Source organism: Thunnus albacares, chromosome 18 (assembly GCF_914725855.1).
Source record: "Thunnus albacares chromosome 18, fThuAlb1.1, whole genome shotgun sequence".
Taxonomy (NCBI): Eukaryota; Metazoa; Chordata; class Actinopteri; order Scombriformes; family Scombridae; genus Thunnus; species Thunnus albacares.
Window position 1 is genome coordinate 17,006,148 of NC_058123.1, and position 16,430 is coordinate 17,022,577.

Consider the following 16,430-nt stretch of genomic DNA (forward strand, 5'->3'; position numbering starts at 1 on the left):
ATTTAGTTCGCTTTGCCTTTCATCCAATGACATATTTCCTACTTTTTCACTGTCATTCATTCATATTTCCTTTCTGTTTAGGAGGCTCTGAGGGGCACTGTGCCTGTGGAAGCTGCAGCCAAAGACTTTGAAGAAATGAAGGCTGGGCTCAATGAGGAAATTGCGGGGCTGCACCGCCGCTTGCGAGAACTCTCACACTCCTATAGTGAAACCAAGAGTCAGCTAAGTGCCGCACAGAAACAGCTGGCCGAAGCCCGAGCTGAGAGCAGCGCAGCATCATCTCCCTCCTCAGAACAACAACAAGCCCAGTTGCTAAAAGGCCAGGTGGAAGAGCTGCAGACGTTGCTAGCTGACACGGAGAAGAAGTACTCGGCCGCTCAGGAGGAGATTTCACAGCTGAGGCAGGAGGCTGAAGCTCAGGCACAGAGCTCTGTGGCCCTCGCAGACCACACACAGGTCATGTCGTCTTTAGGAAATGCCATCAAAGAGTTGGAAAGCCAGTCAGAAGCCCTGAAAGAGCAGCTACAACAGAAGACCTTGCAAGTGGATGCTCTGCAAAAAAGGTGAGGAAGGAAACCCGACAACAGAAACCTGCCAAATATGATGTCATATGTGGTTGATGAAAAAGCCTCTTTTTCTGCTTTCACAGGTGGATGCTGGGGTGGAGATGGGGCTTATAAAATGGTTTAGGAGCAATGAGAAATCCAGTGAATGGATGTAACTAATTCATTTTATGTTACTGTACTTGATTCTCCTACATTACTGAGCCAAATATTGTTCTTTGTACTCTTACAGATTAAGATTTTACTCACAAAATGTAAATTAATCTTGTAAAATATGATACATTGCTATAGATTAAGGAAAGGGGTTCACAAATTTTCAAGCCTCTGTCTGGATAATGAGCACTTTTAGCTTTAAATAAGCTTTGAACGCAGTATTTTTACTATTAATGGAGTATTTTTTCATCGCTAATTTTCTACTTTACTTGATCAAAGGAGCTGAATCTTCTTCCACCTTCTTCCGCCACCAGTATGTGGGAAAGGTCGTGTGTGACAAAAAATCATTTTCATTTTTCAGTCTTAAGCTGATGTTATTCTCTCTGAGTACATGAGGCTCCACTAGGGTCCACATGATGTAAATTTCATCATCAGTGGGTGTACACATAGGCCCTCTGCAGACATCTTCGTACCTCCAGTTTGTTGTGACCTACTGTGCATGTGTGGAACGCGTCCTCCAAGTGGACTCTTGAAAGTAGTATAAACAGAACTACTACGTGTCCGCAGCTGTCCGTGTATGCGTCTGCTTGGGACTATATTCAGGGCTTTAGTCAGATCCTCTCTTTTTAAGGACATGAATGTGTAGGTCTACTGTGTGATTGTGCCTCTGAAAAACTAGATTCTATGCAAGAAGGTTTTTGGTTATTTTAAAAAATATATGTTAGTGAGCAGAAACTATAGGCTACACAGTAAAGATGTATAATCACCTTGTTACAATCCGGTGTGTGTGTTTCTGCTACTGTAGTGATGGGCTGATCAAGTTGACCATGTATCAGAACTTACAGGTCAAGAGTCAAACTACTTTGCCAGTTTTAATAGATCTCTTATTTGCCAGAATGTACTAGTTGTTAATGTGTCACCATGTGGTTCTTCACCAAAAGGCTGACAGCGGAGAAAGACGTCACCCCAGATGATTCGGTCCCCCTTCTGGAGCATAAGACCATGCGAGAGCAACTGGAGGGCGAGGTGAACCACCTGACACAGCTCCTCCAGGGGGCCCTCAGGAAGCAAGACGAGATGGCTCTGGAGGCTGCTGATGCTTGGCAGAAGGTGAGAAGAAAGAGTAGGAGGAAAAACAACTTTCCAATCTTGACTATTAATTCTCAATACTTGCATAACCACGATCTTATTCAACCATCAGGCTCGCGAAAATCGGGCAGAGCGGGAAGCCCTGCAGGAACTGGTGATGTCAAGGGAGAAGGAGAACCAGACGCTGACCTCCAGGCTGGCTGAGTCCCAGGATGCCGTCTGTCAGCTCAAACAGCTGGTGGAGAATCACGTTGCCTCGGAGAGAGAAAAGAACAAGAGGGTTGGTCACTTTTGTCTCTCAGACTGTTGTTTCCACTATTAAACTTGGAAAAAATCTCTTTTAAGTTCATTGTTTCATTCACCAGATGTTTTATGTTTTTCCTTCTCAGATAGATGATTTGTCACGGGAGGTCGGGAAGCTGAAGGACGCCTTAAACAGCCTATCACAGCTCTCCTACACCGCCGGCTCCCCCTCCAAGAGGCAGCAGCAAAACCAGCATCTGGAGACGCTGCAGCAACAAATCAAACAGCTGCAGTACCAACTAGCTGTAAGATTTATTTAAATATTTAAATACTGACTGAAACACAAGTGTCAGTCGAATTCTTAAAAATACATTTTTGATGCACAGACACTTCTTTTGATATACTGTGGTTTATAAAGTTTGCATTTACCTGATGCTTTTTTCTAGGAGTCAAAGAAGCAGCACCATGAGATTGTGTCAGTCTACAGGATGCACCTCCTCTATGCTGTCCAGGTACATGCATCCACTATTTTTTTCACCTTAAATTTTACAAGAATGGTTCACCCAAATTATGAAAAAACATATTTTAGCAGTAGATACATAGTTTTGGTTTTATTTTCTTATGTTTGGAAATGTCCATCTCCAATTTCTACCTCCACCCCACTGCAACAGATGTGAAGGGAGTCGCATTTGAGGTGTTCACAGGACTGAAAAATGACATTTAAAAAATTATACAGCATATGGGATCATTTCTTTGGTAGAAAGTAGTTCCACTGAAACCTGTTTACAATGAGGTCTGTTAATTGTTGAGTTATGGGGGCACTGTTGTGTCTGTAAACATATGTCACTGTCCAATTTTGTGTAAAAGTGTAATTTAGAAACAAAAAACAATTCTGTTCTCTATTGTATTGGGGTGGTGTCAGAAGTGAGAAGGGTCCAATGCAGACCTCAAGTCAAGGGTCTCCAGGTCTGCGAGCCAATGGGAAGAGAGTAGGGTCCCCTTACGTGAGGTGTGTCGCTTACTTTTCTGCCACAAAAGTATATAAGCAAATAGACTATTTATTTTATGGTTAATTTAAGTCTTTTTTGCTCAAAATGAGAAGTTAAAAAAAAACAACAACAAAAAAACATGAAACTTTTAAATAAAAACCAAAGAAAGTCACACAGACTGAAGATTTCTGGTATTACTGAGCAGATATAAATGTATTTTCAGTCTTTTTATAAAGATGCATATGAATGCAGAATCTGAAGGCAATGGGAAAAGATTTTGGCACCGGAAGCGTTCTGGTTTCTGTTTGTAGTCCGAGTAGTATTGACCAATCCCGTTTGAGCAGTCTTTCTTTGCATACAGGTGAACAGTATGTGTGTAGAGCAAAAGAGGCGCAACGCATTGGCCGAAATGCAATCTTGGAATCCATCGACTATCGTCTGACAACGATTTAGCTTTTTTTAAAAAAATTATCTACATTCATATGAATATAACTGTTTATAGAGATTAGCCGAAATGTCATCTGGACCATCTCAAGTTGCAAATCGGACTGTAAATAAAGACCGGCGCACAGAAGAGGAAGTCTTGGCCTGGATATCCCATATCCAGATATCCACGGGCTACACTGGAAGCCCCGAAATGTTGCTGCCAGAGGCCAAATCGTCATCAGACAGATAGCCGATGGGTTTTTAGATTGCTTGAGCACAGAAATGTGACCATTTGCAAATGTAGCAATATAAAACTTAATAAAAAGAAACCCTAATGGAAGTGATGCACCTCAGGTTTGCAAGCCCCCTTACATAAGATGGACATCTCCAAACCTGGTCAAATCAACCCAAAAGTATAAGTGTGGGAAGATATGGCAAAGATATTTGAGTGATCTGACCCTTTAAATCACAGGGTAATGTAAGTTCTGTGTACAGTAGTAGGATATATGTGTTTAATATTTTTATTTAAATTTACTGAACCTGTGCTGTGTGCTTCAGGGTCAGATGGACGAGGATGTTCAGAAAGCCTTGAAGCAGATCTTGATGATGTGTAAGATGCCAAGTCAAGCCAAGGAGGCCTGCTGAGACTCGCCGGGCCTGGTTTCCCAAAATGAAATGAACTGCTGGCATCACATCACTTCCTCTCGTTTGAATTCACACATTCTTGTGCCGATTACAAGCAGGGCCGACACTTGGTGCCTCTGGATTAACCTTGAGTCTTTGTATATGAGGTTTACATTCATGTTCTTTGCCTTTGCTAAAGTCATTTTGACCCATTAAGATCTAAAAAGGTCATCGATGTTTTTGGGAAACCTCAGCCCAGCACACAGATACTGTCCATCAGCCAGTCAGTTGAATGGTCATCTTCTGCCAAACGTATAATCTCAGTATGTGCACGTTAACACTACACTGTAAATGTGCAGTAACCTTAAATCACATGCTGATAATGCAAACTTGATGTGTGTACGCACTAATCAGTCCAATGAAAACAGTGAGTTTGACGTGGTTTGTTTCTGTTACAACGTGTGTTTAGAGACATGAAAGCCTCAGTGGGCGCTGCTGTTAATAGTATCTATTTTCATGATACAACAGTGTTAGTTTTATTTTACTTGGTGTCTAAATGTTTAACGCTTGTCCACATTTTCCTGATACAATCTAAATTATTTGTGCCCTCATAGTGATGCATGTGACTTTGTTCGACGTCAGCCCAAAAAATCACATAGAAAAGTTTTTTGGCCGCACTTCTATGAAGAAAAAGCATGATACTGTTTGTATTGCTATTTTTCTATTAGTACAAAAAAATCTACAATTTTACTGAATTGTATTATAGTACAACGGCATGTTTTCTAAGTTACTGTACTTTAATGAAGAGGTTTGATAGCTGTATTTTTGATGGCCTTGTTTTGTGTCTGTGAGTTTTTTTTATTGAATGAGATGCTTTTTCCTCGTGTATAACAACACACTATTTGTTCTAGTGACACCTTAAATTGTTTAGTTTATTTTCCTGTTATTATCCATATTTACTTTTGTCTATAAGGGGTTGAATAGCATTGATTTACTGTAACAAAAAGACAAAATATTTCATTTGTAACAAGTGCCCAGCATATGGGCTTAATGTTTTAGTCTTTTTGAGTCAGAGGATAGTTAGGAGGTAAGCTTTTTGGTTCTTACATTTCCTCTCCTCTTGTCTACTCGTATACTTTGGTCTTTTGTTCAGCAATTTCTTACTTGAAAAGCAAACAAAACCTGTTGGTAAAATGTTATGAATTTTGCATAAAACTTGTGTTTTCTGTCATGTGCCTGCATTTGTTAATCAGACTGTTTTTCATGCTCTGTAGTACTTATAACTGGGAATTACAGTCAATATCAGCACTTCTTAGTTGCTAACTTCTTTGTACCATCTTAATATATTTGCCAATTATCAGGAGTGGGTTTTCTGTCTTTTATGTTTGTGATAGTCTCAGCTCCTTTCAATCTTCCTCTGCAGGTACGGTTATGCACTGTACAGTGTTTGAGAATTAATTTCAAATGCATGTCTTTCAGACTTGTGAACTGTTTTAACATCACACCCCTTTGCCTTAGTACTGTGCTTAGAGCCACATGCCCTTAGATGAAACCTTTTTCTGATTATTCAGAATTAACATAACACTAACACAGTTTATATGGAGATTAATATGACTGGCTGAACCCCACACCCTTGTTTCTCACTCAGGAACTTTTTTTTACTGAACATGATTTACACCTGACTGAGATTTGTTGGACCCTGAGTAGAGCCTTTGCATGTCTTCATTTTATAGGTTGCAGGATATCATAAACTTCTCTCTAGGCCTTGACTGAAATGTTTTGTACCAAGAAAGGGACGAGAAAGAAACTACTTTTCTGTTGTTTGTTTCTTTACCAACAGTTTTGTAGTGATATGTAAAATTGCTTGTTTGCCAATTGCTTTTTTGCCCACATTAATAAATTTTTAAAATACTGTATTCTCTGGTATCTGTGATTTGTGTTTCCCATTTATTGTAAATCAGAATGTGTACAAATGACCTGATTATTGCTAAATGATAATGTTACTTCAAGCTTATGACCAAATTAAACAGATCAAAAGTGAACAACCATTCCCATTTCTGATCATCTGCACACCAGAATACTTCAGGGTTTTGCCAAACCATTTCATCAAGAACTGACAAATCATCAAAGTACAAAAAAATGGGACTCATTTTCCACTCCTCCAAAATTACACAGCTCACATTGAATATGATTTAATCTGCCAACCTCAATAGCAAGAGGAAAAATACCAATTTTCAATGGTGCAACGAAAGATTTTTGGCTTCTAGATAAAGGAAATAGAAAATACAAGTCATATGTCAGATGGAAATGGTAATAGATCAGTTAAATGTCCCATTTCATTAAACATTTGCTAATAAAGACAGGAGCTGTTCATTTGTTATTCAAGAGTCAATATAACATTTACTTAAAACATACTTGGGTCAAGTATTATGTGAAATGCTATAATAGGTTAAGCCTGAATAGGCAATAAATGACCACTAGATGGCAACCTTTGTCAAACTTGGACCTCATGTCTCTCCCATACAGTCCTCTCTGCTCACAAAAAGTACAAACTGGTGACAACTTAATGGAAAAAGTTGAACTATTGACTTGAGAAACATGATCTGAATCACTCACTGTGGCCTTCACGGTCACCAAATCTCAACCAAACTGAGCACACATGGGTGATTTTGAAGTGGTGTGTCAGAGACAGCGCTCTCTACCAGCATCCTCAAAACACCAAACTGAGGGAATATCTTTTGTAAGACTCCAATAGAGTTACAGACACTTGTATCTATGCCGTGGAGGATTGATGCTGTTCTGGTGGCTTGTGGTGGCCCAACACCTGTCTGAGACACTTTTGTTCCCATCTACACATACAAACACATGATATTTGTTTCTCTTCTCATTTAGCTTCCAGAATTAGAGTAAAAAATACACACTTCAGGCTTCAGAGTTTGAAATACTGAGCGTAAAAACTAAAAAAAAAAAAAAAAATCATGCATTGTTTGTTTTCCTGTTAGACACACCGTCCTCCATGTCAACACTCTGTCCCCCCTCAATGTCCACTCAGCTTTGGCTCTCAGAAGTCCTGCCAGCCCAACTCTGGGTAATTTATCTGCCGTTCTGTTTCCTCTAACCGGTGGCACAACCACTTCGTTTCCTGCTCTGGCCCTGTGTTCTGCCCGCTGGGCAAACACACACATACACATATGCACGCAAGAAAGCACACACACAAGCATAAACACACACACACACACACCTCTGCTTTTACACAACAACTTCCTGTCAATCTTGCTTTCCCACACGTTCTGCCCTCAGGCCTCGGGGGTTAGTGAAGAGAGATATAGTGCTGTGATCCTAATCCAGCTAGGGCCCGCATTTGTCAAGCATCCCAGGCTGCAGTAAAATCTCAACGTCTGGAGTCTTTTGAGTGGCAGGAGGAATTCTGCTCGGCTACACTGAAACGTACAGTTTCGAGATAACTGGTGAGGATGTTCAAATATGAAACTTTTCTTTGTCGTTTCTGTGTTTGTGTTTGTTCATCTGACAAAAATCACATTCAACTTTCAGTGTTTTCCTTCGATATCCAATTTCTCTCAGTAGATCTAAAGATAGATACTGTACAACTGTTCCACACGCCACATAATCATTCTTTATCTGCTTTTTCCAAGGGCTTTTCTTGAAGTAGAACTGAGACAATTTGCCAATGAATCAATTAGACAATCAACTGAAGATTTAGCAACAAACTTTTTGATAATTAATTTATTGTTTATATCATTTTGAAAGCAAAATTTCCCAAAACTCCAAGACTGGATCTACTAATATATTAACCTTTGCTGCTTTTCTTTGTGTTATATAATAGTAAATATATTTTAAATATAATACATATAGTTTTCTGAACTATTGATTACCTTTTTGCCATTTTATGACTTTTTTTTAAACAAAACGAATAAGGTTTTATCTAGAAAATAATGTGCTTATGTATCTATGATGAAAATAATTGTTAAAGGCTGCACTACTTTGAAGCAATACTGGGGGTTAATGGATTTAAAATGCTAAAATATTAAATGATGAGGGGACTGAGAATTGAACCCTGAGGAGCCCCAGAGGACAGATGAGGTCAAAATGACAAAGAAAGACAGCTTATAGCGGATAATTCTGCGTAGAGAAAAAAAAAGGGCTCAGAAATGAAGAGTAGAGACAGAGTTTTAGATGATGCGAAGAAGTCATAACCGAAGGTCAAAGCCCAGGAGAGGAAGACTGCAGCTGAAGGAGCCCTTTCGGGGAGGAAATGAGAAGAGTCTGTGGCCAAGAGAAAAAGCGTGGAGAAGCAAGAGTAGCAGATCAGGAGAGAGGGACAAGTGTGCATGTTGAATCACTGGAAGGATGACTAATCTGCGACTCAGAGACTCTTCTGAAGTAGCGTAAAAACGTGTATCAGCTGCCAGAAGCATGAGGGGAACATGCTGAAGAGGGGAAGAGGAGGGAGGAGAGGAAGCTGCTGATGAAGAGGTCACTTTTCTGGTTAGTTTTCTTGACAACCGTAGCTCACTGGTGATTAAACATGGCGGCAATAAAAGTTGTGCAGTTTCCGCTGCCAACTCACCACTTTTAGAGCACTTTAAGTTTTACGTCCATGTCTTTGCTAACTATTTGTTTACACCGTGTATTTCCAACTAATCAGGGTCATTGTCTCTAGTAAATATTGTTGTATGACTTCTCACCAATGTGCGTCATAAGGCTGTGTGCGTGCTCTCAAGCGAGCGGGCCGGCGTTATCTGCCAGCAGCGTGTACGTATTCTCGCTGTTTCTTGCTGTTGTTTTAATGAAGTGTTTCCTTCATATTTGGGGTCGGTATGAAAAACATCTGGCCTGCAACACTTTTTTGATAACTGTGGCACAATTACAGAAATATTTATTATTATCATTTATTGTTGTGTCTGTCTTACAAGCTTGTATGACAGAGCTGACTTGTAACCAGCTGTCGTAATGTAAATCTAAAAACCTTCAAAGCTCAGGGGTTCCTCTGCCTGGTGACAACAATCGAGATATCTGGGCTGCAGCTGAACTCTGCCCTGCGACTGATCAAACTGTGGTCAGTCGTACCAACAACAAAATGTGGTATCAAAAAAGACTGAAAGAACATCACTCCACTGTGGTTCACATTTTCCACCCACCATAGGAAATACACAGATTGTCATTTGTGCATAAAAAGACGTGCACACACACACCGACACATGTGTCACAAGGCTGAATGTCTGTTGATTTTGCAGGGTTTGAAACTTTTTCTCTGGTGTAAAGGGTGGATTAATCTCACATTGTGTCTGAATTTGCACACTTCCACATTTGCTACACCATGAATAATATCAACAGACGGATATTTTGGATGCCTGAGTGCGTAATATACTCAGAATCCAATACATCTGCATCCTAAGGCATTTAATAATACTCTGTGTATCTGGTCCTCTGAAAATCCTGACTGGTCTGCACAGGGACAGACCTCGACCTCATCATAGACCTTTGGGGTGAAATGGACCGCCAAATGCGAGCAAGCCACCCATCATCCGTGGCCGATGACCTCACTGATGTTCTTGTGGTCTGAACATGAACAAATCCCAGATACAAAAATGTTTGTAGAGCCTTCCCAGATGGGTGGAGGCTGTTAGAGCAGCATGTGTTTAAGAATGAGATATTCAACAATCACACATGGGTGCAACGTTTGGGTGTCCACATACGTTAGATCAATGATTCCCAACTAGGGTGTACTTCTCCAGTTACCTGGGGGGTACATGGACAGCTCAGCTAACCACCTCACTAAACTCAGTTGTAACACATTGCTGCAGTAGAGAGTTTGGGAAAACTTAGTAGAAATAGCTAAAAATAAAGGATAAATAGTTGAAATAGACAGCAGTAAAAAGTAGCCTAATGACAAAATGGTTAAAAAAGGTGAAATATTGAACTAAAAGTAATTAGCTGAAAGTTATGAATCAACAGTTTCAGCAATGGATAAATCCTACGTAGCCTATATGAAAATATATTGTAATAATATCCACTTTTAGGTGATTAATAGTGCTAAATAACAGCACATTAAGTGGTGTTGATGAAGGACGGAAGTAGGAGGCCACTGGTGTAGATCATTGTGCATCAATGAGTGCAAAGAATTTGCTTATCTATAACCATTGAGGTGATTTAAGACCAAACCTCATTTTATTAAAGAATTTCAAATATAAAATGTTGAATATCCATATTTTCTGGCACTGGCAGTGTATCACACACTCTCTCTTGCACCATCTAGGCCTAGTGGCAGCGTACAGCTATCTACATACTAGTTTTCACTACACAGCCAAACAGAGCCGGCCAAGACCTTGTCAGTACACTCACTGTCTCCATAATCAATACTTATGTGAGTTGTCATCTACAAGAGATCGTTTATCTGATTTTTTTGTTGATTATCTGCTGACATACAGTTAAAAAAAAAAAAAATTCGATTGTGACATCTAAGCTGTGCTAAGTGCCTCTCAGAAATGCTAGGGACAATTGGCTTTTGGCATCCGGACTCACATAAACAGAGGAAGGTTTCGGTATGTCAGAAATCTGCTAGCATGGTTTCAGTCATGTTGTCATCAGGGAACTCGATGGCAGCAAACTGAGAAAGCTCACTGATCCGCGGCTCTCTCCTTGGCAGAACATTGAGACCACAGGGGTGTTTACATGTGTATTGTGATGGGAGGTCTGACGGTAATGAGCATTGTGGAAGTGAAGGAATGCAACAGAGGAATAAAACATGTTTGACAGATTTACGAATTAGAAATCTTTGCTGAGACTAACTTGTTTTCCTTAAATGTAAAAATGTGAATGTACAGTATCAATCTAAAGCCTGCAAATCCCATCGTTTTGTTTCTAATCCCTATTTTTCCAGCAGCTGTCATCACATTATGGCCTTCACTTATCTCTCACTCTTTCCCATCTCTTTATTCCCTTTTACTCCCTTTTGCCTTTCCTTTCACTTCCTCGTCTCCTCCTCTCGCTCTCGTTTGTCAACATGGTTAACACGCTTTCGTTCCATCTGATAGAACCGCATTTTACTGTAAAGTAATTAACTGATGTGCGCAACATGTTGTTGCTATGTTCATCCATCTAAGCTCGAGCCACCAAGCCGTCAAATGTTCTCAGTTTGTCTAATGCAGGCTGCCCTTGAAACAAGACCCCGCAGTAGACGAATGGAGGGGCGTAAGAGACGCATGCAGCTTAATTGCTGCAAGATGTAACCTCGCCTGCAGCCTACTGTGGCCCACAAACACACTCACACACATTCATTCACGCACATGAAAGCATGCGCACACACACACACACACACACATTAAAAAGCACACAAACACACAATCAAACATGTGTACCCATAGAATACGCAGTAAAGAAAACACAAACAGCTCTAAGTGTGTTACTAGAATACAACATGGCTGCATTTCTACTGCGCATAACGCAACTGGCCAAAACTTCATAGACACATTTTTTGTTTGTTTGCCGGTGAAAAACAAGGTTTTAATTCTAGTGCGAGGCTGTCCTTTGATGGAGAACAATCAAAGATCCTTCTCTCTGAAGCAAACCAAATGGAATCAAACCAAATCGAAATGGTTCAAAATCTTTGGGTTGTGTTTCCTTGAGGCATTTAATGATAGTCTTTGAACCAAAGTTTAATGGATAAAAGATGATATTAATGCAAGGATGCTTTTGAGTAATCTACATTTGGCCCTTAGTAAAAGCTCATGAAGCATTGCTGAGAAGAAATGATGAGGGATCAGAGGAGAGAGACTCTGGGCGGATTTGATCTTAGATAATATGAGGAGCGTTCATGAAGCCTTCTAAATTACACCATCACAGTATATTTCTAGGATTACTGAATCCATACACTGTATGTGAACACTTAATGTCTTTTCTCACAGTCAGAAACAATAAAGAATCTGTGACCGTTGCTCAGGTCCATAGAGAATCAATTGGAAAAGTTGGAAAAGACCGTAACAGTACGCTGGAACATTTCCTACGGGAAAGTGTACATTTTATGACTCAAATCTAACATCGCCGAAAGATCACCTAAAATTTCACAAAATTCAGTCTCATCTTGATTGTCGCTCCGGGCGGCACACCAGAATGACATCACAGATTACTGCCTCAGTTCTCTGGTTTCTCAGTTTGGAAGAAAAGTGATTCGGGTCCCTAAAAAAAGTGATTTGACGGTTCTGATAGCAGATGTGATTTCTTAAATTGAATGGTATTCCCCTGCAACCACTACACCATCTCTGGGCACGGCGATGCGGTCCCTGACATCATAGCGCGCTGCACTGCAGCTCTGCTGGCGGCAGTAACCCGGGTCACTGAGATACAGTTACACTCGCGACTCTGGAAGACCACAACACAGCAGACCACAGGGAGGCTCACCAGCAAAGTCCTGCACAGAAACACTGCAAGTGATGTGCTGTGAATGTAAAAGCCATGATTGTGATGATAAAATTTCAAATAGTTAGATCAGTAATGCGTCTACCTGTCTGTGTTGATTTAGGGGAACAGATGCTGCAGTCAAAATGAAGAGTGTTTGGGATATTTTACCTCTTAAGGAAGTGATTTCAGGTTACATTATTCCTGTTGTTCCTAAACATAACTCAGTGCAACTTCAGCATTATAGAAAACATAAGAAAGCCTGAAGTTTAACAACCCACCGTCTTCTTTCTTTAGTGTTTACAAATCTCCAATTTTTGCATGCATATTGGTGATATTCAATCTGTAATCAGTAACACATTGTCAGATCAGCAGATCAGAAGTTGCTCTTTTCCTTCCGAAACCTCTTTTTAAAGATGTGGGATAGTTGGATGAGATCCCTGATGTGAGAGAGAGTTTTGGCTATAGATCCGAACCCCAGAGATGTTTATTTCTGCATCTGATTTAGCGCAGAATGATTGCAGCAACACTGTCTGGAGGTGGGGTAACAGCAGTGGGCAGGACAAGGCCTTTGATCAGGCTACTTTCTTGTTTGTGTTTTACATTATGGCATCTTACAAATATGTTAATAGTGATGTCCGCTTACTTGAGTCCCAGGGCACCTTCTTTGTAAAACAATCATATAAGACAATATAATTATATGATCACTTGTGTATTGTTTAAAATGTGTGCATGTAAACATTTGGCAGGGAGCCATAAAACTAGAGAAAGGGGGGGCGGGGAGAAATCTGTGCACGCTGAACTTTTTGCAGCTTATACTATCTTTCCCACGAGCTATCGGAATCCCTCTTATTCCAAACAGACTTTGTGCATTTTCATATATCACCGAATTGTATACCTGTGCACTGAAATAGTGGAGACCCTGTGATTTAATTACCTTGCCCATTTCGAGGCCAGGCTTCCCGGGTTTTCAGTCCCTCTCGTTCACTCCGGCCTCCCCACATCAGGTTCTGATGAGCCTAACTGGAAACACGTGCTCCACGCTGGCTCCCCCGACAGATGGGACACTATCATATTATTATTAATGACAGAAAGAGAGGGAGACTGAAGGAGAGAGAGGGAGAGAGAGAGAGAGAGAGAGAGAGAGAGAGAGAGAGAGAGAAGTGGGGAAGGAAAATCCTCCCTCCTCAAAGGCTTGCTGGTCTTAAATAGCTCAACACTGAGCTGCCGTCGCTTCTGAGGAAGTTATTGTAGGAAGGCAGCCTGTCTGTGTTTGCATATGGAATATCCTCTCAATCTAACTCAGTACTCAGCAGGATTAGCACCGTGTCACTTCTCCTAAAGCTGCTGAAGTCTGGACCCTGATGCACACTTTTGACTGATGAAAAGATGTATACTACATGTCCAAAAGTATGTGGACACCCCTTTTGTGTGCTTTTTGATCTGAGGCTGTCAGATTAGTTTAGCTGTAATTAAGGGAAACCTAAATATTAAAGCTTCCAATGATATTTTAGATACTTCCAACTCTGAAGCTTAAGTATGGGGAAGACCCTTTCCTGTTTCAACATGCCCCCGTGCACAAACTGAAAGCCCAACACCTTTAAGATGAACTGGAACAAGACCTCCACCAGGCTTTCACTCCCAACATCAGTCCTGACCTCATCAACGCTCTTGTGGCTGAATGGGAACAAAGGTTTTGACTTTGATGCGGTTTTGAGCCTTAGAGGCAACCATTTTGGTTTTAGACTCATCACCAATTACAACAAAAACTAATTAAAGCGGAGAAGCAATTTCATTATTACTTAAATCATGTCTACTGCTATTAAGGGACATTCATCAGTGCCTTGTTCCCGGATTACGAAGAAAACATCCTTGTGCAACAGGCTGAGTCACAAAGACCAGATTCACCTGCACCGAATTACTCCGTGAGCCCGAGGCCATGTATCCCGCCAGCGCCAGAAACACTGAGCATGTATAGATCGCAGAGGTATGGGGTGCGAATCGCAGGAGAACGGACGTGACCTTTTTCCTTTTAAGATGCCAAGTTGAGCTCTTGTGGTTGGACAGGAGCAAATATTTGCAGCCAGGTTCCAAAATCTCCAAAACCAGAGGAGTGGAGGTTGTTAAAGCAGCGTATTAAGACCACGGTTTTGGAATAAAACTGGACAGATACTGTGAGCGGTGCACAAAACAGTACATGCTGAGCGACAATTAGGTGGTCTACTGCCCTAATGGCTTCTTTCACCCGCCAGTCAGCACTGATTCACTTTGTATCAAAGTACCGGAAGCTACTTTCACACTGAGTCAAACCACCAGAAAACCTTCTGTCTCCCTGTTTCATTTGTCCTCTGTCTCACAAACACACACACACACACACGTGTACAGTACCACAGCTTATACACAGGAAGGGGTCTCTGAGTTTGCGGCCAAGTGACAAAGAATTTACAGGCATGTTGTAAGGACCTGTAGATCTAAGTGTGCATGTGTGTGTGTGTGTGTGTGTGACAGAGTGTGTGTAAGAGGTAGAGAAAGGGAAAAAAAAGGTCTGACACTTGTCTATGAGTGCCTTATTAAAAAGGTGAGAAGTGAGTGCAGTGTCTGGAGGAGGGGGTTAATTGTGCTCTTAAAACAGGACTTCAAAGGGAGGCTGGTGTCAGGGCTGAGGGGCATGGGAGTGAGAAAGGATGAAGAGGAGGAGGAGGAGGAGGAGGAAGAAAAGATACAGTAACTGATGTTGGAGGAGGAGAAGGGGAAGAGCTGGGAAAGGGCAGGGCTCAGGAAAGAAGAAAGCTAGTGTTGGGGTCATACTGTATCAATCATTTTGAGATGGAAAATGAGGAGATTGAGAGAGAGAAGATGTTTTCATGGAGGCACTAAGACAAAAAAAAAAAGTAACGCTGTGAAGTGAGACATGGCAGCAGAGGAGGAGCAGAAATGTTCTGAGGCAAAAGAGGTTGTGTGAATCTTGAAAAATGGTCTTGCTTTTTGTTACCATTTCTCAAACTCCCTCCAAGAAGCTCATTATTATTACTGTCAAATACTATCTAACCACTTGTGTGATACGAGGAAATAACAACCAGATGCTGGACTCAAATATGGCACCCATTCACTTGATTAAAAATTGCTCACAGAGGGTATATAAGTTTACAAAAATGTTTTCAAGCTCCCGCATTGTGCAGATCACCGCACATACAGTTCGCATAAGTGTTTTTCCCCAATCGCCCTTCCAGCACGTTCCTGTTCAGCCCATAGAGTTTACATTGGGCTGACTTCACACACTTTAGAATAGCTTTCCCAGGCTCTGGAGAAGTTTGATATAAGAGCTTCATGATTTAACTATGCAAAGGGAAACTGACCTTGTTCTCAGTTTTATAGAAGTCTCTTATATAATAGTGGTCTATGGGGAAAATGCTCTTTGGGCTGCAGGGGATTTTTTTGTTGCAGTACAGTGAGTGGCCACTGGGAGAAACTGCTATATCCAGTTTAATACATCCATGGTACAGACTAGCATGACTGTGGACTCTTAATCTTGTCTGTGGCTAAATTGGTTTAAAAAATTGGTTTGATATGCACTATATATTGAAATCAGTGGATACATGCTTAGTGTGGCTGTAGAGTCTTAGTTAGAGCTTCAACTAACGATTATTTTCATCATCCATTCATGCAGATTATTTTCTTGATTAATCGATTAATCACCTAGTCTATAAAAAGTTATAAAAATTCCCAGTTTACCAGGGTTCAAGTTGACATCTTCAAATTCCTTGTTTTTTTTTTCGACCAACAGTCCAAAACCCAACAATATCTGTATTACTATTCAATATGATAAAGAAAAGAAGCAAATTCTCACATGTAAAGAGCTGAAACCAAAGAATGTTTGGTATTTTTGCTTGAAAAGTAACAAACTTTTTATCGATTAATTGATTATCAA

General features: G+C 40.7%; 1 protein-coding gene across 2 annotated transcripts in view; it reads left to right on the plus strand.

Annotated features, from left to right (window-relative positions):
* Positions 1-6,003, plus strand: part of rai14 (retinoic acid induced 14) — a 42,971-nt gene extending 36,968 nt beyond the window's left edge. For both annotated transcript variants that reach the window (XM_044334608.1, XM_044334607.1), the window contains 6 exons: positions 82-563; positions 1,658-1,826; positions 1,918-2,085; positions 2,195-2,353; positions 2,495-2,560; positions 4,022-6,003. In XM_044334608.1, the coding sequence (XP_044190543.1) occupies positions 82-563; positions 1,658-1,826; positions 1,918-2,085; positions 2,195-2,353; positions 2,495-2,560; positions 4,022-4,108 (1,131 nt within the window). In that variant the 3' untranslated portion in view covers positions 4,109-6,003. The remainder of the gene's footprint in view (positions 1-81; positions 564-1,657; positions 1,827-1,917; positions 2,086-2,194; positions 2,354-2,494; positions 2,561-4,021) is intronic.
* Positions 6,004-16,430: the final 10,427 nt, after the last annotated feature.